The sequence below is a fragment of the Theobroma umbraticum genome, unplaced genomic scaffold (assembly GCF_002168275.2).
Source record: "Theobroma umbraticum cultivar Fairchild unplaced genomic scaffold, ASM216827v3 scaffold_67.0, whole genome shotgun sequence".
Lineage (NCBI taxonomy): Eukaryota > Viridiplantae > Streptophyta > Magnoliopsida > Malvales > Malvaceae > Theobroma > Theobroma umbraticum.
In genome coordinates, this window is record NW_018397262.1 from 5791975 (window position 1) to 5813751 (window position 21777).

At 35.9% G+C, this 21777-nt stretch overlaps 3 protein-coding genes across 6 annotated transcripts; 1 reads left to right on the forward strand and 2 right to left on the reverse strand.

Annotated features, from left to right (window-relative positions):
* Positions 1-596: 596 nt before the first annotated feature.
* Positions 597-8401, reverse strand: SDE5 (silencing defective 5). 4 transcript variants are annotated; one of them, XM_021432525.2, is made up of 14 exons: positions 8178-8224; positions 7219-7325; positions 6158-6721; positions 5429-5454; positions 4640-4717; positions 4287-4360; positions 3882-4138; positions 3490-3534; positions 2777-2871; positions 2388-2444; positions 1972-2039; positions 1786-1889; positions 1637-1707; positions 597-1225 (listed from the first exon to the last, which is right to left on the reverse strand). In XM_021432525.2, the coding sequence occupies exons 3-14, from the start codon at positions 6708-6710 to the stop codon at positions 1091-1093; spliced, it is 1563 nt and encodes a 520-aa protein (XP_021288200.1). In that variant the 5' UTR covers positions 6711-6721; positions 7219-7325; positions 8178-8224; the 3' UTR covers positions 597-1090. The 4 variants fall into 4 exon arrangements, with proteins under 4 accessions (XP_021288200.1, XP_089640281.1, XP_021288198.1 ...); XM_089784155.1 differs by lacking the exon at positions 7219-7325 and having other exon boundaries at positions 1786-1883; positions 8178-8401; XM_021432523.2 differs by lacking the exon at positions 7219-7325 and having other exon boundaries at positions 8178-8401.
* A 27-nt stretch (positions 8402-8428) lies between these two features.
* On the forward strand, positions 8429-10499 carry LOC110419462 (HrpN-interacting protein from malus protein). Its single transcript, XM_021432526.2, has 3 exons — positions 8429-8493; positions 10018-10095; positions 10251-10499. Exons 2-3 carry the CDS (start codon positions 10020-10022, stop codon positions 10352-10354), a joined length of 180 nt encoding a protein of 59 aa, XP_021288201.1. The 5' UTR covers positions 8429-8493; positions 10018-10019; the 3' UTR covers positions 10355-10499.
* Positions 10500-12566: 2067 nt separating this feature from the next.
* Positions 12567-21696, reverse strand: MLO11 (Seven transmembrane MLO family protein). Its single transcript, XM_021432302.2, has 15 exons — positions 20362-21696; positions 19844-19901; positions 19453-19685; positions 19176-19292; positions 18504-18564; positions 18158-18252; positions 17564-17638; positions 16406-16491; positions 15430-15479; positions 15139-15179; positions 14719-14889; positions 14548-14583; positions 14173-14240; positions 14027-14087; positions 12567-13252 (listed from the first exon to the last, which is right to left on the reverse strand). The coding sequence occupies exons 1-15, from the start codon at positions 20494-20496 to the stop codon at positions 12863-12865; spliced, it is 1677 nt and encodes a 558-aa protein (XP_021287977.1). The 5' UTR covers positions 20497-21696; the 3' UTR covers positions 12567-12862.
* Between the last annotated feature and the right edge of the window lie 81 nt (positions 21697-21777).

Here is a 21777-nt window from a genome sequence, read left to right on the forward strand (position 1 = left end):
CATTAGAATCCATCTTTCCTCTTTCTTTTTTCTAAACGAAATAGGGCCACAGGGTTCAACTGCACCATTGATGAATGTAATGTAAAACTCAGACAATTTTCTACTTGAAATGAGAGATATGTAAAATATAGATATTATGACAGATTTTGTCATAAACAGCAGAGGTTCTTGGACTGATAATTTATTCTCAATTTCCTTTGAGGAAAGGGAAGAGGGAAATTTCTTTTCAAAGTCACTCATTTCTGTGGTAGCCATGTGGGATGCTAACAAGTCAAACATTATAAAGCAGCATCATTAAAAAGAGCCAAAGAGGGACACCATGCCTCAGTGGCATCTTTACTTTTTATGTATAGGCTCACCTTTATTCTAGAAAAATGCTGCCAAAATTCAAAGGTTCCCGCCCTGGGAAGAGATTGTCAAACCACAGTCATTTAGACTGATAGATTCACCATGTGCTTTGCACAGTTTGGATCTCAATATTGCTCTACCAGGGAGAGAAAAAGGCATATGAGAAATTCCTCCCCAAGGAGTCCAGTATTTTTCAACCAATGAGGTTGGATTGTTGTTCCTGTCTTGCTACTACAATAGCAGGGCTCTAATCCTCAATTCTATGTACATTGAAACATAATTATAGAAAAAGGAGTTAAGGTATTAATATAACTACAATAGCTGAATCCGTATAACTCAGGATTTTCTGCGTTCTTTTTTATGAAAAATGACAGGAAGGAGAGATTTTCTCAAAGTTGCAGCATCTAGCAGTTTGTGATCAGCAACCTTGGTTTCTAAGCATGAAGAACATTTGCTTATGTATCAACGTCAATTGTATTAGAACAAAGTTCCAATATTGCAGCCATTGAAGATGCATGACAACCCAGTTTCTACCACCATGTTTATAAGAAAAAGAAGGAAAAAGAGACGGAGAAAACTCAAACATGCACACTTTCTTTCGGATTTTGAATGGAAAAAAAAAGAAAAAGAATTGCCATATTTTGTCTAAGCTGTTCAATTTTCCCTTTTTGTAGATGACTGCTATGGTTGAGTCTGTATTACCAAAAACCTTGAAATGATTGAGCCTTTCTGTTTAGGAGGATCACATATTCATCGGATTCTTATTCTTTGCAAAGCTCAGGTGCTTTGGGTTGATTACATCGACTCGAATTGATAATATTCGACCATTATCCTCCTCATTCCATTTAATTGATTCCTTCTCAAGCTGTTTCTTAACCTGCAAAAGAAATTTTAAGTGCTAATTTCTTAACTCATAGCTTAAAGTAAATAAAAAAAAAATAGATCGTTACAAGGAGCTCGTTTGCAATACCTATCAGAAGATTAATCAAAAGCTAACTTGCAATGATATAAGACGTTCTTAATTGCTTGACCATGTCAAAAGTTAATTGAGATAATAATACAGTCATACCAGTTACTACATTAGGCCTTTGTCTTGAGCTTGCATCAAGCCTGTTTCTCAAGAAACTAATATAAGATTGGGGTGTCCTGTTTTAGGGTTAAAGCTCAGTAGGATTTGGCAGTTCCTATCTTGGGTGATTTTTGTAATGGTCCTCTGTATCTAAATAACTTCAATAAAAAATAGAAAATTGATTTCCCAAAAAAACAAAAAAAACAAATACAGTCATACCAGTCGTTTTCGAGCCCCTTTTTTAGTATCTTCTTCAATGGTTCCCACTATGACCTTTAGATACTTGATAGCTGGCAAGATGAGTAAATAAGAAGTCATGGTAGTTCATTTAATACATAGACTAAAATTAGAGGAAAACTGTAACCTACAAGGGATGCCAGAAACAGAAGTTAAATGCACTCTGAGAAGATTAACAGCTTCCTTGGGCTCAAAGTTACGCAAGTCAAGAGGTAAAACTTCATCATCTCTGCAACTGAAGTCAAACTTGTGACACCATTTTCTGAAGCAACAGACAGCAATTATGCAACAGAACTAAGAATTCAACATGCACCAACCTGGTTTCAAGAATCTTTTCAGCAGATCTTTCATCTGCCTCTCGGGCCTTTTTGTTAAAAAAATGAACCTAGACGTCCACCGAAAGAAAAAAAATAACAATTATATCTACTGGAAAGATATCATTGCTTTAAAAACCTGTTTAAGTTGGATACTCAGCAGACTTGCCTCAATAATGTAATAGGTGCTTGTATTTCACACATGCATTTTTAAATCAATCAAATTTTTTCATTAAACATGCAAATGAAAAATCGACTTCATTCACCAGACATGCAAAGGCACATGAACATCCTAATTTATAAGGGGGAAAGAAATTTTTCAAGGGCTGGTATGTATACAATTATAACACCTTCTCATTTTCAGTTGATTAAGTGTTGAACATGATATTAAAAGGAAAAGGCAAAGATCTAAATCATACTAGCTCCATGAGTTTGCTTGCTCGTGCCTTATCACCCTCAGCAAATGCCTCAATAGCCTGGAGTTAATCAAGACTGTTAGTACCAATCCGACATTCCAATTAAAAAGAGCATCCAACAGAAGTATAAAGTATCTACACTGTAATGCTGCAAAAAGTGCAGAACAAAGATGAATGCCAGGAAAAGCAAGTTCTTGAGATGCTACCAAACCAAAAACTTGCAAAACTTATTAGATGACCACAGCATATCTCTTTAGAATTAAAGCAACATAATGATCATCACCAATCTCACCAACTTTTGACTTGCTCTTCTACAAGTAGTTCTATGAATAGTTTGTACAAAATATTCATCAAGTACATCTCCCAAAATTTTTGCAGATTAAACAACTTACAGCTTTACAGTACTCCTTCATTGTGATCCAATACTCCTTCACAGCTTGACGTAACATATCATAGCTATTCTCATCGTCATCATGTCCATCTTCCACTGCAGAAGAAACCAAGCACAAGAGGGCTATGATACTAGAAAAAGTTGCCACAGAAAAAACAGAAAAGATAAACTTATGACATAAAATCAGACAATATAAAAAGTATAATTAGGCCGCAACTGTGAATGGTTTTTAACATCAAAGTTGGGTTCATATTATATCACAAATCATCTTGAAATACAAGAGTAGCTCTAGGCCATTAGATATGATGGATTGGTTCTCAGATGTATGTACGTCAATCATGCAGCCAAAAGAGTACCACTGTGTCACGGGGTCATTACCCTCTCCCATGAAAACCGGTAGTCACAGGTGTGCAGCACCCCGCTTCTTATAGCCCAGGACCTACCCGTTCCATGCCCGATGTGGGAGAGTGGACCTTTCCTCGTCACACCCTCACCCACCCGATTCGACAACGTCCCCGTTGTCGGGCGCACCGCTGCCGCCGGCCACCCTGCCTACCCCTCTCCGGCCTTTCCCGGACTCGGGCGCTTGGTGTGAGTCGGGACGAGGCAACAGGTCCGCTCTGATACCACTTTGTCACGGGGTCATTACCCTCTCCCATGAAAACCGGTTGTCACAGGTGTGCAGCACCCCGCTTCTTATAGCCCAGGACCTACCCGTTCTTGCCCGATGTGGGAGGAGTGGACCTTTCCTCGTCACAACTGCACATAGTCAGACCCAGTCTTTATGTTGTAAGGAAAACTAACAACAATTTGTGGGCAGATTATTTATGCTAATTCCAGAAATTTTGTATGCACAGTTTTGTTTTCTTATTCAGTACGTGAGTCTATAGCCAAATAACAAATGAAATTTGGTGACAGAATTGCAGCATTGCTAATTAGAACCAGTATCAATCAACTCCTAGTCATGGTAAGCCCACAAAGTGAATTCACTTATAACCTCCGAAATTTGAAACCATAACCCCTTTACTTTTTACTTTATTCATTGTTCATGAGAACCTTGGAGATAAAATAATCAACCTAACAAAAGCATAGTTTAAATTTTATACCATCTTTCGAAATTTTCTGCAGTTCCACAGCAGTAGTTGTAAGACTGGTATCTGTGTCCTTGAGAGGTTCGGTCACCAATTCACCAAATGCCCTTGATCTCCTCACCACCCTAACTAAATGAGTTCTTTTTGATGCTTCCTCAGATCTTTCAGGAACACTGAATAATGATTCTAAGATTTCTTTCTCCAGAGCGAGCCTATCTTTTTTTCTTCTTGGAGATCCTGTTGGATTTCTTATCATAGATGTAGCTTCTTCACTGCAAGGGGTGCAAAGAAGAATAGCATGGCTTAATAGTGATGAGAAATAAGAAAGAATCTATGGTAGCCTTTCCTAAAGAACACCTTTGTTTCAGCAAAATAAGATGTAGCAATGTCACTAATACAAAATGAAATTGGAAAACACACCTGTGAACAAATTCTTTGCATTGCGATTTGTCTTGGACTAAAACTAATTGGTCATCTGGACATTTCCCTGTAAACTGTTGCATGAATTATGATGAGAAATGAGTAAAAAAACAAGTAACTTGCTTACAGTTAATATTCCTGTAAACTGCAGGACTTAATGACATATAAGGCACACACATCATGTCAATATGAACAATTGTGCAATTAGACCATAAACAAGAAGAACCAGTAGAATTATCTGAATTTCAGAGTTCAATAGTATTTTTTACTGGATAATTTTTTAAAAAAGCCTATGTTTTACTAGATACTATAAAAAAATACTAGGTATTGACATGTGCTAAACTTGGGCTCACCTTCTCAGCAGCTATACCAATAACATCATCAGACTTTTCTAGAGTTGAAGCTGACAAGTCAAGCAGTTCGTCCATGCTCTACATGATCAATAAAATAAATTGATATCATTGACCTAGGTTAGGATGCTAAATTAATTAAATATCATATATCAACAGATAAAGGATAACATTAAAAAGAAGAAGATAAAAGGGATCAAGCATGATATACAACATACAGGCCGAATTGAGAAAACATTAAATGTTTTTCTCTTTCTTCAAAATGTCTTCAAAAGCAATCTATTTGTAGTTAAGTAGCTAATGAAGAAAATTATTTAGGGTATCCTATGATGACACAAGCTTGTTAATTTACATCAGGTGTCTAATTTTCAGTTGACTGTTGTGCCTATCATTAAGAACACATATCTACACTGGTACGTCAGAAATCAATAAAATGAAATCTTGCTTTTTTCCCTTTTCCATAATGAAAGAAGTTTCTCAAAGTCTTCATAAATAATTACATAAGGTAACTTATAAAGCACATTTTATGGTAATCTATCATTTCTAAACTGTATGAATGATGCAGACTTTTTTCTTTACTTCTTTTGTGCTTTATGAGCACAGCCAACATTGAGTGTTTAAGACATGATCATTACAAACTCTAGTCTCTTAGAAACAATACATGCAGAACTATGGTCCAAGGTAAACTCTAAATGTATTTGTCAATTACAAAAGAATACGTTCTTTAAAACAAGAGAAGATGAAAAAAACATCATGAGAGCTCTTCAAACTCAAAGGGTTTAAGCACTTCACCTTTTCCACATCATAACCACAACAATCTGCAAACCAAATGAAAGGCTGGATTAAGCATCTTATGAACTAAAATAAGCAGCTACAATAGCAAATATATAACTTTATAGTCACAATCTCATGTACATAAATAAAGAAAAAGTTTTTATCTTAAACTGACTGCATAAATTTGAAGCTAAAAACTAGCAATAACAAGGTGGAAAACTGAAAAAGTGAAGACCAGGTCATGAAGAGATGACATCCTAGCAAAGGTAAACGCAAGCAGTGAGGTAGAAAAGGCCTGGGATAAACTCACACAATCAGACATATAATAAAAGGAACAAATCACTGATGCACTGCAAGATCTGCAAGATATAATGAATGAAGAAAAAAACGCATGCCAAATAATAAAAAATTAGAAACAAAATTTCATGCCGAGGATAATATAAGTGATGAGCTAAAAATACTTGAGACAACAGAAATTCAAAATAACATAAGATACTCTCCTTTGTCTGTATTCATTCCACTTAATATAATTCATTTCATCATACGGTACTTATAATGTCAAAGCAGTTATACCAGGACAGAAAAATCTAACAAGATCCAACATGATATTTCATACACTTATACCTCCATTGAAAGATAATAAGCACACCTAGAAGCATATTTTCACTAAACTTTCAGATAGTATTGCAACTTGCATGACAGGAGCAGTAAATAACTCAAATGGCTAAAGGAAGGTAGCAGTGTTACCAAGTAGTCCTTCAATTACAGAGTTGTCAAGTTGAAAACCATCTTCTAGCATCTTGAACAGAAATTCCTTCAGATCACCATGTGTGGTGCCATTCCTTGTTGTTCTACTTGCAGGACCTTCTTCACTCCATATCACAGAGACGGGAAATTCCTTTGAATCTATTTTCACAGGTTTGGTAGTCACAGGAGAGTCCAATCTTGATGGCCCTGGTTTGACAAAGTTTTTTCCTATCACACCTGTAACACTGCCCATTGATACAGAAGATTTTTTCGACTTTAATGCACCAGTGCTGGGATTGCTGGATGTATATTCTGAAGACACTGCACTTACACTTTCCCATCCCGCTGACTTATTTTCAAATGTATTAGCCCTAGCACTCAAGGTCCTTCCATCATTTCTTGCACAAAGAATTTTGCCTGTAACATTGACATCCCCTTTTGACTCGTAATAAGCAGAAGCTATGTCCTCAAGAGAAAACTGAGAACCAAATACATCAAGCAGCTCTTTGAGAGCCTCTTCATCTGGCTTTGCAGCAAATAGAGCTCCTTTCATTTTTATATATCCTTCACAAAGGGGGGGAAAAGGAAAACATAAAAATTTTGATAAACAGCCAGGATATGGGAGGAAGACCAAAACAATGGAGTATAAATCAAGGTTAACAGATTTGTGGTGCACTAGGGTTTGAAGAATGGGTGCGGGAATGGGATGCGGCGCTTTAATCAGTATGGGGTATGAGTGGTAGGCTTTATAGGACTGTTATTTAGGGTTCTGAAACATAAAGAAACATTCACTCAGATGATTTAAGAGACATACGTACAAAACTATATAAACATAGTATGTTAATTCGAAGAAAATAACGGTTCAGAAAGAATTACTCAAAAAGAGAGAAGAAAATGGCTAATTTGGCTGATGAGCTAAACTCAATAAAAGTAATGATACACTTTCCAGATTTGCAACCCCTTCTCAAGATTTGAAATCCACAATATTCCTTTACTGTCTGATTTGTTTTATTGAATGAAAATCATAAAAAAAAAAAACTTAATGTAGCAGACAATTGAACCTTAAGAGTTTGAAAGTTGAAACAACAGCTCATCTCTTTCCACGTTGTGGACTGCGTATGCACCACAATTGGGGTCGCATGATCCAGGATGCAATTCAAAAAGGGGTCTAGCAAATTAGGTAGCTATGTTATAAGTTACAAACAATAAACAATATACAAATTTCTTTGATTATTAATTTATTTATGGCTCTAGAGAGATTCAAATGACATTCATTTCAAGCATCAACCCACCAGTAATCAGGAAATAACCAAAAACCATTCTAAGAATATCATTTCTGTTTGGCATTGCGATTGGAATTGCGTTTGATTGCAGTTGCTGAATTTAATCCTTAAAAGCAATGCCAAACCATATTTTATAGCAATCGCCAATCAGAATGTCAAACTTTGCCATGAAATAATGTAAAATTGTTTGCAAGAAAATATGTTCAAATCAAAATTCATTCTTTTCCTTTACCTCTGTCTTCTTACTAAAACAGCAAGTCTTAGACATGAAAAATCAAAACAAAATGTAACTTTCAAAATGTAATGTTCTTTATATGATACCCCAGAAAACATATTAATCATAAACGATAACACAAAAAGAAAACCAAGGAAATTACTTTTATTTTCTGTCAATTTTCTTTCCATTTTCTCAGTAACCAAACAGATGACCAAAGAACACAACAAATCCAACTATCATGCAAAAGAAATGACTACAAAAACCCGCTTACAGAAACAATGCGTGACATTAAAATGACACAAAGAAACGTAAAAGATCAAAAGAGTTTCACTTTCTTTCTGCTTTTCATCGTCCACCGGTTTCTCAGCAACCAAACAGATGATCGAAACTCACAATGCAAGGAAGAGATTAATCAAGTTCTTCTAAGTCATTTAATGAAGGATCGAGAGATTAATCATTACTACGATTAAGTAAATGAAATGCATGCAAGAAAAGAGAACTCAAAGAGGCATTGGCTTACTTGAAAGGAGTTTCCTTATTAGCTTTTCCTTCCCCAGGTTAAGCTGTGAAGGGGGATATTTATGTCGTTTGAATGCTGTCGTCATTAAATAAATAAAATAATTCAGAGAAAAAATGCAAAACCATTGCGGTTGCCGTCTGTCTTGTCAGGTGAGAGATAGGGTTACCACGCGATGTTAAAGAGCGTTGCGAACACGCTCCATAAACCCTGTTTCGGCCCCTTTCACTCGCTGTAAAGCCCTAAAGCAACACCCAAAAGCAAAATTCCACACCTTTAGCAAAAAAATCTTGCATTTTCCAGCTTAGCTTCTTCAAAGGTAATCTCTTTTCTTTCTCTCTTTATTTACATTAATTTATATTTTTCCTGGGTGTTTTTTTTCGTGGTAGCTTATAATTGTTTAGTTTAACTGGTCAGATACTTGAATTCTGCTTTGTGTTTTTGAAACTTGGATTTTGGGTTTTGGTTAATTTTCTACTCTGATATTTCTAGCTAAAAACGCTTTGGTTTTTAATGTATTGAAACTGTAGTTATAAGTTCATATCTTTGCACTTCCATTTCCAAGAAAGGGGAAGAAATGAGTATCATTGAAATGCAGTCAGTTCCTGAAAGCAGAATTTAATATTTGAAAGAAAAAAAAAGAGCAGTGAATGTTGTTAGATTGTAACCATGTAGACCCAGGAAAGCTTAGGTGCTTGACTTGAAAGGCATTTTCTTTTTGCGGGTTTTTTGTTTTGTATATGGAACCACAGTAGTTTAGAATATGGAGCTCTAAGATCTGGTTTCCTTTCATTTTTATCGGTTTCCTCAAAGTGCTCATGAATGTTGATTGGTATTCCAGCTAGTTGTGAAAGCTGTAGATGCTTTGTTCTTTGTTTTGTTAAAGTTGACAAAAGCACTCGGTTGCTTTTATACGTGCTGGTACTCGTTAGACTCAATATACAAGTTTGAATCCAAACATGTTGCTTTTAAAACCTAATACCATCTTTCTGATTTGAGTTAGTTTCTGGAGCCGGTAACATATGAAGAAACAATCCACATTACATTTGTTCAGTGCTAAATTTGTTGAGCTAAGAATTAGATTTAACTGATTTGTCAAATCTTATCAGAAACATAACTCCTTCTTGTGGCTTACTTCAATTTCAAACCCCTTTTGAACCGTTAAAATGGTCTCTCCTGGCTTTGAGAGGGATTTTATGGAATTTCTCACTGCTAGTGCACCGTATATTTTTGCCTCTTTTGCATGAGTTATCAGATTTTTCTAATGTTTCACAGGCATAGTTCATTGATGATATAATGAACATTACTCTATGCAGACTCTAAGTGCAACTATCTTATTGATAGTAGCTTTGGTTAAGTGAAATTAGTATAAATTTAAAGTTCATATGGCCTCTTCCATTTTGAGCATAGAAATGAGTGCATACTGTGTCATTAAATATATATAAAAGCTCCATGTATCAAAAGAAATATTAAATTTGAGCTCTGACCATCTCATCTTGCAAAATAGATTTCAAATCTAACAAGCTTGGTCACCTATTTTATCTTATTATGCAAATAAAGGCCATATGTCAAGTGGTATCACTTATCATGCAATTAAAAAGGCCTCGTATCAAATGATTCAGCAACTCAAGTGGTAATAGTTACTGATTTTCTTTGAGAGCACAAATCGTGATAGCAGAAGAACTTGGTAGAAAAAGAGACTACATGAAGAGTTTAACCATAAAGTTAAAACCAAGTGTATTTTATTGCCCCTCTGAATCTTCACTTTGGATTTGACTTTGTTAGCAATAATATTTGGTAGCTAGATTGATTTCATACTAAGTAGTTTAATGGGTATTTGCAGCTATGGGAACCAGAGGAGTTATTGGAGAAAAGTGGTCTATGAGGATTCTCTGGGTTTGTGCTATTGGAAGTGCAATCGGTATGCAATGTAGACCTTTGATATTGGGTTTATTGCATGACATAATTTATATGATTGCTGAACCACTATTTACTGAATTCTTCAGACTCTTGAATCATAGACGTTATTTTTCTTCCCTGGCTTATTCTGATAGTTCACAACCATTACATGTGTAGGCCTGTATATGGTTGCTGTGGAAAGACAAAAACAGAACAGAGACAAAATGATGGCTGAAAGTTTAAAGGACATTGAATCAGAAGGAAGCGGCGAGCAAGTTTGAATGTTGACATGCTTAGATGTTCATAAATTACTTTGTAACACAAACTTGTTAAAGAGCTTCCGCAACATTTTCTATGGGGTTATCCCTTTTGTGTAGAAGGTTTCTGATGTTTGGAATGGAGGGATTCTTTCTCCTATGGTAATAATTTGTTTGTTCTCGAGTTTAAACAGATGAAAATGTTCTGAAACCGATGATGAATGTCTGCTTGGAATATGAACGAGAAATGATCACCTGCGAAATGAGCATATTTCCTAGTCTGACCCCTTTGGGCATGTTCGTAACACCCCCCGCCTTGCATGAATTGTTTTCCTCCTAGAGGCGAAAGGACAAGGCTAGTTAAATGTTTATAGCATTTAAGCAAGCTGTTGATTGTTTGAGATGAAGACTAAGTCGCCATATTTAGATGGAACCTGACTACAGATTCAACCGGGACCTCTTCAGATTTCACAACAATATGGTTAGAATGCAAAACCACCTTGATTCTTACGTTCAAGTGTGTAAGCAAAATGAAAGGAATCGGGTTTTATGAATGATGGAGATTTGACCCTGTGGTCTAAGTCTAACTATCGAATCAAAGCTGCAAAAATGGAGCAGGTTTTCATCCTCTTCCCTGTCCCCCACGTCCAGAATATAACATCGAGCTTGTCCTGTTCATATGCAGAGTCCGTCTACACCCTACAGACTTTTCTTCCTCGAAAACATGGAGAGCAACAGAAAAGGAGACATAAAAACAATTGAAGAACTCAGAATTACTACATAAATCTCCCATAATCACTGTGTCCAAGATTCAAATTAGTACTGATAAAATCAAGAGGAAGTTTCACATTCAAATCACCCACTCACCAAACTATTAATGAAAATCTCAGAGCATTATTTAGGGCCACAGTTAAGTATCTCATGATCCTGATAACAAGTGATGCATTAAATTCAGGAGCTGATGAGGAGGCTTCAGCTGCATGAAAGGGTGTTTTCTTAACATTGGTTCTTCACTTCCTTTTTGCTTCCTTCTATCCTGCTTGTTGAATGGTGAGGGATAAGTTTTGCAGGAAAGGCACGTAAATCGCTGCTCATGCAAGGTCCATGAACCCGGATTCGAAGAACAAACTCCCCGAAGGCAGTTAGCAATTTTTGCATGCACTTCTGCTTCTTCTCTTTTCCATTGGGCATTTTTACTCTATAAAAGTTAATGATTAGCCTTCATTTTGGAGCACGGGAAAGACCAAAAAGCTTGCAAAATGGCCTCAACACTAAAGTCTGCATGCATAGTTCTGTCTGTCTTTTTGTCCTTAAGCTTCAGTTTGGCTCATAGGTTCCTCTTGGATCACTCCACTGATGACTACAAAAATGTGGACACTCTTCACCACGGAGCAGTGACAAATCCTAATGTGGAAGGACTTGGCGTTGGCTATGGCGGTGGAAGTGGATCAAAGGGAGGCTCTGGTGCAGGAAGTGGAAGTGGGAATGGGTATGGTTCGCACGGAGTTGGAGCTGCAAGTGGGTCAGGAGGTGGATCAAGTGGAATTGGATCCGGATCCGGGACAGGTGTTGGAATTGAGGGAACTGGATACGGGTCTGGTGATGGGGTTGGTACAGGAATTGACATTGGGATACCCTGTGATCCATGCTGTGATCCAAGATGTAATAATGGGACTGTAAAGTGTCCACATGTAATATATCCTCGCTGCGGCCATAAAATACCAAAAAGATCCAAAAATGGAGCTGCCAAAGAGACACAAGAGGCTATCAACATAGTTAGTGAGCCCTATCCACAAGATGTAGCCAATAGTAGTAAGCCATGAATGAGTAGAACTGATCTGTCTTGTCTAATAAGAATCACGAGCTTCAGATGAAGTTCAGAATAAATATTTCATTTTCTTTCTCTATTTTGCTCTTGATGTTTGAAAGGTCTACAATATAACCCAGCTGGCTCAATAGAATAAGAATAATTCAAACTCAAATAATTTTTTATAACTTTTTTTCCAACATATTAACGCCTTTTATTCTTATTTTGATCTATGTAGGCATCTAACTTTTACACCATGTCATTGGAGGAAGAAAGGATAAAACATAGTGGTAACCGGGAACTTTTAGACCATTTTCCTTCCACGTTCTTTCCTTCTTTCTCTCCTGCCAAACATAGTAACATATATTCATGTCTTTGGGATGTACGGAAATACAGTGCAAGCTCATTCCAATATATTATCTATGCAAATTGACAATCAGAAAGTGAGATAATCAATTACAATAAACCCCACGTATTGGTTTCCTTGTTTTATAAATTTGCAGCTACAACTTACAACATGGTACAATCTGTACACCTACGAGTCTTTTGAACAGAGGGGAATGTGAAGAAATTGCGTGCTTGTAAGGAATATAATTCAAGCACTTTCCATATAATTTCCTCATACATTTTAAGAACCATGCAAAGCCTAAATCAGTAATAGTATACACTTTGTTAGTCTTTTTCCGTATACCTACAAGCAATACTACACAATTGCTGTACTTGTGTCATTCTCTTCTAGCAGGCATAGAAGATGATCTTTGGAAATCTTCCTTCTGAAGACTAGACATAGTCGATGAAGAAATAGTAGCAGACGGTCTAAGTAGAGGTGTACCAACCCTACTCGAAGTTTCATTAGCAACTGGGGAAGGACTGGCTGTGATATTAGCTGGTGGTTGCAACTCTATCTCAGTGTATGTACTATTGCCAGCTTCATTAATATCAATGAATTGGTGATCTTCTTCCTCAAGTGACATTACCGTGCTTGTGTCTGTATGTATGGTTGAATCATCAGGGAAAAGCCCATGCCTCCTCTTTCTCCTTGCTGCCTTACCCCATCCGTGGATTGTCTCCCTTATCCTTTGTGGAATTAGTGCTGCCTTGTAGTTTGTTCCCATCTGAAAGGAGTGAAACTTATAGTAAGTGCTGCCAGAAACCATTTCTAATGAATTCAGACACAAGCACCTCTTGCTAATAGTTTTGTCCACTGAAACAATGCGCTTTGCACATCAAGGTAAATAATATTACCATAAAATTTAGTATAAGAGTCTACTTTAAGGAGTTACTTGACAGCTGACTGATCAAAGTTCTAAGGGAAAAGCCTGACTTTGCCCTATGAAAGCTTCTCTAACAGCTTCCTAAGAAAAGGGAAAAAAATTTAATTCAGAATGCTCAAGAATTTGGACAACATAAATTTTCTCCTTCAAGTGATAAACTCTGAGGTTATGGAATTATTTGAAACTGGCAGTACCTCAGTTGCAATGGTTGCAATTAATAACAGCATCCATTTGGGCAAAAGTATCAGAAAGTATGGCATAGGATTAAAGCCAATTGCTTGAAAACATATACATACAAAAAAGAAGACAAAGAAAAGAAGGGGGGGGGGGGGAAGTAACATTCAACCAACACTCCAATAGCATATGTAGCTCCACCCCTGAACACAAGCATATGTTCAACAGCAATTATTTATGGTTAAGGTCACAATGTTAAATTCATGGCTGAAGTTTGAAGAATCATCAGACCTGCATATGCTACTAATCATGAATTACAGTAGACAGCACAACTTTTTCAGCAACTAATCCTCTACATACCAGTAATTTCTTGGTCATGCTGCAATTTGGTTCTATTACTTTTCCCCAAGAGAAAGAGATGTTAATAAATAATTATATTACCTGAGTAACCAGGGCATAGAGTGGCAGAGTGATGTAGCTACAGATAAACTGCCCAGCAAACCTATGAGATAAGGACAAATACTTAAAGACCCATAATTGATGAAATTTGCATAATAATATCAAGACTAACTAAAATGTATTCATACCCCAAAATAAGTCGTATATAAACAAGCGTATGGTTCCGGATGAAGCATGAATTATAGCCAAACTGCCACTGCAAAGATATTAACAGACAGTTATTAACATACCAAACTCAGACATCCCTGCCTATAAACTCAAAGTTTGTTTTTAATATTTATATTTCCTCTTCAACTTCCTGTTTTATTGAGGGCTTTTCATACATGTTCAAAGACTGTGAAATCACAATGAGTACACAACCAATGTCAAAAAAATAGAGCACAGAAGCCCAGGAGAATGACAGAAATGAAGTTTGAAGACAATTTTAGATTGCTTAATGTTCAACTTAAAATCATCCTCAGCAGTGTTATTAGATAACAATCCAGTGAAAAAAGAGGAAGTACCCAGAACCAAAAAAATGAAGCCAGTTCAAATGCATTCTGCAGAGAAATGAGACAAGAACATTAGTTCTATGAAAAAGGAAGTTGTAAATAACTTTTCTTCTTATGGCAGGCAGTTAAGACTCTGAAATGTACAAAAATCTTTAATTTGACTGCATTGCCCTAAACAACAACCTGGAACAGAATAAAATGGATAAGGGACAACAACCATTCTGGCTTGTTAAACCAGAAAAGTTCATCTCGAGGCCTCAGCTTTGCTCCAGTATAAAAGCTAGTTATGCTAGCATTCTCCAGTGCCAAGGTTGCGATGACATGCTGTAGCTTTGCACCCACAAGAAGAACAAGCTGCATATGAAGTTATGAACATTATCAGATTAATATGAAATATTAGGAGGTCATCTAACAAAATGTATACAAAGGAATATTCCTAAAAATCACAATAGCTACATTTTCTATCCGTACAACACTAGTTGGCTCTTCAAGTGATCATTTGTCCGTGTATATGCAAGCACCCTTAGATGTTCTAGTCAAGGGTATCCATCATAGTGGTGAACACCAAGGTAATACAAAGCAAGGCAAGGGCAACAGACTTACAGTAATCGGAATGATCGCTATCCAGAAATACAGATTAGACCCTGTAAGAAGGAAAAAGGCCTATGAATCACAAATCCAGTGAGTTGGCAAAACTGCCTTAATATGATAACACTCTGTTCAAATAGGCAACAAGATGAGCACTGTCATTCCTACGTAGTCTGTTGTGCTCTAAACAACCAGCAAAAAACCTCACTTGAGGGTAACAACCATGAAATGCATATTCATGGTAAAAGTAGAGCCGAGTAGCACAAACATAATAATTCAATTTCAATTCACATTAAATACACATACCTTTCACGTTGAACAGCATGAAGGCAACAACAAATCCCCAAAGTGGACCACTGCAGGAGATTAAACAAACTGAACTTTAGCAATCCCAAAATCAACCCAGCCATGATATCCACAAAGACACCCAAGAAGTAATCACCCAAATAAAGTATAAACCAATTCACAGTACAATTCCAGTGAATTATGATTACCACACCACAGAGAGAGCAAAAAAACAAATGATAAGGGTGAGGAGGCAGATAGAATTCGTACTGCAGTGCTGCTCATTTAATGTTATTGATGCATTTCATGGTTAAAATGAAATGAGTTATTACATTAAACTTTCTGATAGAATCCCCCTTCCCCAATTAAAAAAAAAACCCTTTCAGATAATGCAAAATCAAAGGGCTTGATACACATCTTGTCCATTAAGACAAGATTGCCTTCAAGATTTTACTCTACAGGATACATCCAGTTTTAGGTCATAATCCAACCATATCAGTTATTAGCAGCTAGCCTGGGCCTAAGAAGAAATTTATAGACATGTGCTATTGAGTTTATACTTAATATTGCTATAAAGAGGTTTAACTACCAACTTTCTTGCTTTTTTTTTCATGCATAATGCACACACACAATGGCAGAAATAGATACCCGCATGAATGTTAGATGTGTATATTTCAGAGAGACAACCTGTATGAGAAATATTTCAGTCCTTTTTATCTTAAATTAGCTCTACATGGAATAAATACTTGACAAGAGTAAGCAATCATGCAAATGATGTAATTAGTAAATTTCAGTTGCCGAACAGCTTAGATAAATAAATGTTCATAATTCAATCATACTAAAATCATATGCCATTATGGTTGATACATGACCCCATGAATCCATCAATAGAGAAGACAAGATAACATTATATGAATGATGTGCTAGCAATAACAAACTTCTGCGGCAATTTGACAGAGAACATGATCAGAAAATATCGTATGAAAACATTACTTGCCTAACACCAACTATCTTTTGAAATTCTTCCTCCATAGAGCGAATCATATAGCTATGAAAATCGTACTTTGATGTCAGGTTGTGATTCTGCCATGAATAGGAAAACAAAAGGCATAAATATTCATATGCTGTAATTGTTTCAATACCAACCAAAAGTTTAGCATCAAGAGGTATTCACATCTAAATTTTCCTCAGCATACAAGAAGAAAAAGAAATGGAAGAACAAAAGGAACCAAGTTTTTCAGTATGGTAAATGTTAATAATGAGATAGAAGCACAAAACCAATAAGTACCCATTACCCTTCATCATGCCAGTCAAAGAGAAAAGCAAACAAATACAATAGTAATAACAGTAAACATGTTTTAAAAAGTAATGGCAGTATTATTTCTTGGTCCACAAGTAGGGGTATTTTTGTGCTCGTGCTCAAGCTGAGCTGATACAGTGCCTGGCTCAAGCTCAGCCGGGCTTTATATTTTTGTGCTCAAGCTCAGCTCAAAAAATAATCAAGTTACTTGAGCTCAAACTCAAGCTCGAGCTTGCCTTCCAAATAAAAACTCAAATAAAACTTAAAAACATGTAAATAAATATTATATTTTATATACATATGTATATATATTAAAAAATCAAAAGCTTAAGGCTTGCAAGCCACTCAAGTCAAGTATTACAAAACTTGAACTTGGCTCGACTCGTTACTTGAGTAGGTCGAGTTCAAGCTTGAGCTCTGCACAACAGTGAATGAGTCGAATTTGAGTCTTGATCAAGTCAAGCTAGACTAGCTCACAAGTTGCTTAACTCATTTACACCCCAATCCACTAGCACCCCCTGTCCAGATTTATAGCAACAAAGACAAGAACATCCATAAGAGATGACCAACTTTTGGGTGTACATTTAAATTTTTTATATAGTAAAATATTTGAATTTTCAGGACAATAAGATTTGCAGACTAGCACAAATGCTATGCAATTATTGATGGCACATATGAATTAATTTTAGTTTATCTTCTAAATTAATGCCAGAGTTAAATCGAAATCTTATCATGGACAAAGAATGAATTGTCATTACATCAAAAAACTCAAGGAATTTTCTGTCAGAAAAACAATCCCTTGAATCTAATAGGAATACAGAATACTTCATAAATAAGATTACCAATAACACATACCGTTATGAAGCCCTTGCGGAGTGTCAGATAGTCTGCACGAACCACTGAACGCCCAAATTGCCGGAAGAAACATATCTGCAAATTGAAAATAAGAATTTATAACAGAAAAGTTTTTCTTTTTTAAGTGCAGCTGAAGTTTTAAAGAAATAATGCCTTTCCAAAACCTTTATTAAAACGTTCTTCATAATCAAACTGAAGGAAAAAAAGGGGAGGAACTGCTTATTCAAAGGACACAGGGGAACTTTAAAAGAAGACGAAGAAATGGGGAAGAAAACTTAAAACTATTTTATCATGCTTAAAGCAATTTAATAATGTGATCGAATTCCAGTTGCGGTAAGAATGAATTCTACACTAGGGAAAATCTCTGTCAGACTCCCTCCATGTACACTATATGTTCTTTCTTTTTCCATGATAAGTAATAGTTTCATTAGAGAAGAATGCCACCAAAAAAAAAGTGGCAAACCCAAGTGCATGAGTAGCAGCAAAGAATTGCAGGATTATTATGCAAATTATAAGAAATAAAAATGCATCACAATCTAATAGAGCAACAACTCTCATTGTAAAGAAAGCAAGAAGAAAATGTACTCTACCTACCACCCAGATAAAGAGACTATTTTTGGTCAAGGGGTTTGATGTGTGGTTTATGACAAATGTTGTTTGCCTTCTCAGTATCGACTCTCGTGCTTTTTCTGTCAAAAGTAAACTGAAATCATCATTTAATATCTAAAAAGGATTAGTAAAAACTTTTACATGACTTAGAGCACAATTGATCACACACATCAAGAAATCAAACTAATCAGTAAAGCACATAATCAGGAATTTAATAAACATGCTACTGTATAGTTACTGCATAAGTTCTCCATCAGAAAACATTAATCAACACAAATGAACAGAGACAACTATTATCTGAAACTACCAATAGTAGACTGTTTGAACTTACCATTTAGTAAATCATGTCGATCCATTTGAGCTTCATCCTCCCATGCTCTCCAACTATGAATCTACCAAATAGTTACAATTCAAAATGTAAGCAAATAACAGCAACATAGTTCCAACTTCATGCCTTCATCAGAAGGAAAACATTTCTCAAATATACCTAGTTCAGACTTTACAGTTTTTTACAGCAATAAATCATTCTCATCTGTGCAATAGACTGCACAAGATTGTTTACCAGCCATATTAATATTGCATAATTCTCTTGTCCTTCAGTGTTCTCATTTGTTGGAATCATTAACCATGGCTTTAGGTAATCACCTTCTACTGTTATCAACAGACCAATAAGAATATCACAAACTCAACCCCGGGGAGTATCATTGGCCATATTTGCATGATAGTGCCCTAAAGACAAAAAAAATGAAGAGACAGCTTGTCTCCGATCAATTGCCTAAACATACTTTACATAACAATCCTAGTATGTATAATCCTTGTCAAATATTGCATTTGATCAGCTACTTGGAATAAAAAATTTTGCATTGTTAAATGCAAAATATTTTTGCTAGGAAGAAGAATGTCATGTACCCAAAGAACCTATGATTACTACAACAGCCAGACAACAAGAACAATATTTGTAAACTTTAAGTTGGAGTTACTTTATTACAATAAAAGGCCCAACCTTCACAATTGCCAGCAACATTGTTAAGCAACTGTAAGATACATGTGTGATTGCCATGACAAAGATGAAGCGATGCAACTGCTCAAGACCTTCATAAGAGACAAATGGTTCATGACCCTGCAGAACAGAATAATTTCAAGCTGGAACATTCTGTAAGTATTAAGTACTTATATGTTTAATTAAATATTTAGTGGATATGATTATAGCCAAAGGAAAAATGAACAAATTAAACTGAAAATAGCAGAATCTGCAGTCAAGATATGGATTAGTCACATGCCTCTTTGCAGGTATTCTGATTCATGCCATTCAACATTCTCCTGAATAAGTGAAAACCAGAAGCCATCATAAGCTTACGCTCCTTCGAAGAACCATCCTCAAGTTCTTCATCAATCTCAGACTTGGTGCATGGAGCAAAGGTGCTATCATAGAACTTTGATGGAATGCAAATATTGGCTATTGTGCTAGAGGTTGCTGTTAGAAGGAGCGATATGAATCCAAGCAGCATTAACTCTGTAAAAGGAAGTCCAAAAGTACACAATAAAGCAATCGTAAATATGACATACAAAAAGAAAGGTAATAGAAGTTTGTTTAAGAAAAATTCTTAGTCCACACCAAATCAGAAAATACACATGTTTCACTAGGCTGCAGGTAGAAATATATAGAAATACCTTCTTTCATCTTCTCCACAGCTGCAAGCAGAGGTTTTCGATTGGTTTTCCTTAACCACTGAAACAAAGCAATAGAAAATTCATAAGGTGTTAACAAAAGTAATAAACATGATTTAAAAACAAAAATAGCAAATCAAATGTATCTGTCAACAAAAGTTACAAGAAAAGAAATATCCAAAGGTACAAGATAGACACCACAAACACATCGCTTTTGCAGTGAACTGGGCAGCAAATCAAAGAAACTACTACAGGGCTTTGTCCATTAATAACAAATTCACCACTTAAAGGCCGATTATCAGCTACCAGCAACACAATTAGTCATAAATGAATAAATTAACAATTTTGAACCAAACAGAATTGCGTTGACGAAAATAACTATTAGTAGATATAAACATATCATTATCTTTTGAATATCTTTCTCAAATAGTCATAATCGCATACTACATCTCTTTTAACAAAAGCAACAAACATGATTTAAAAACAAAACAAAAATTGGAAGTTAAGAACCAGCTACTCACATGGCTTAGGTGGTGAATTGAGCGCTCCACAATCAAAGAAACAGCAACAAAGATTGTTAAAACAGTAGCAACAGACCATGTTGGCGTTAATGCCAGTGATCTCATTTCTTTATCATTCTCCACACTTTCCGCCATTTTTAAAAACTCTATTCACAACCCGCTGAAACCTTTCTTTCAAACTTTAATCCCCGACACAAAAATCTCTCAAACACTACAACAACTCCCTCTTAAACTACACTAATCCTACATAACAATAAACACGAAAGACCAACAAACTATGATCTTCGACTTCAAGAACAAGACACAAAATTTTCCTGTCTTAAAAACTTATCCCCCCAAATCTTCGAAAACATCTACTGCAATACTCCTCTAACACTAAACTAATCTCACGTAACATTAACATGAAACCAACAAACTATGATCTTTTAACTTCAAGAACAAGACAAAATTTTCCAAGTCTTCAAACTTATACCACCAAATCTTCAACCCTTTCAGCTCGCTCTTAAACTACAGCATATGAACACTTCAATCAAGAACTAGGATAAAAGCCAAAAAAAAAGAAAAGGTACTTGTCATTTGAACTTAAACCAACAATAACAAACTAAACAGAAAAAAAAAATCCTGTTTCAAGTTTTCAGACAAAACCCAAGTTTTAGCATAAATCAAGGCAAGAGCTTCTCAGTTGTGCGTGAGTGTTGAGTCCGAGGAAACGCCAAACACGCGGTGTTAGGTGGCGTTTCCTTAGCTTTTTCTTTTATGAAATCATAAAGCCTGATCCAGGACATACACGCTGAATCATTAAAACTACCCTTACAAACCAAGAAAACCAAAACCTTTAAGAGACAGTACAGAGAGCGTTGATATTCAACTGTTTTTTGCGTGTCGAAACATTCAAAGCGTCTTCTCTGTCTGAACTCTGAACTCTCTTTCTGCAATGAATGTTCAATATTTGCTCTTTTCCTTAGACCAAAAAGGAAAAGGGAAAGAAAGAATGGAAGAGAAAATGGAAGCAAAAGACAGAGGAACCGAATCTTGAAGAACCCACGTTCACAGTTACATCAGATCTCTTTTTCCAGCAAAAAAAATAACAGCTTTTCAATGCGTTTGACAATCCCAAAGTGGAAAACGGAAGTGAGAACAAACAAAAGATTGGTTCTTTAATTATTTTGGGAAATAAAAATGGTGAAGTAGGTGTCAATGCTGAACTGCTGATGCAAATGGACCTACACCAGGAGAGATCTCGCTGTTCACTTCTCCTTTGTTATTGCTTCCATTTCTTTAAATTAAGGAACAAAAAAAAAAAAGCAAACTTTTTAGGATTTTTGCATGCAAATAGACGGAGAGGGATTCTATGAAGTTTCTGGTGCTGATCTTTCTCCAGAGAAAATGTGAATACCTTGTGCGGCGTCGTTTTGG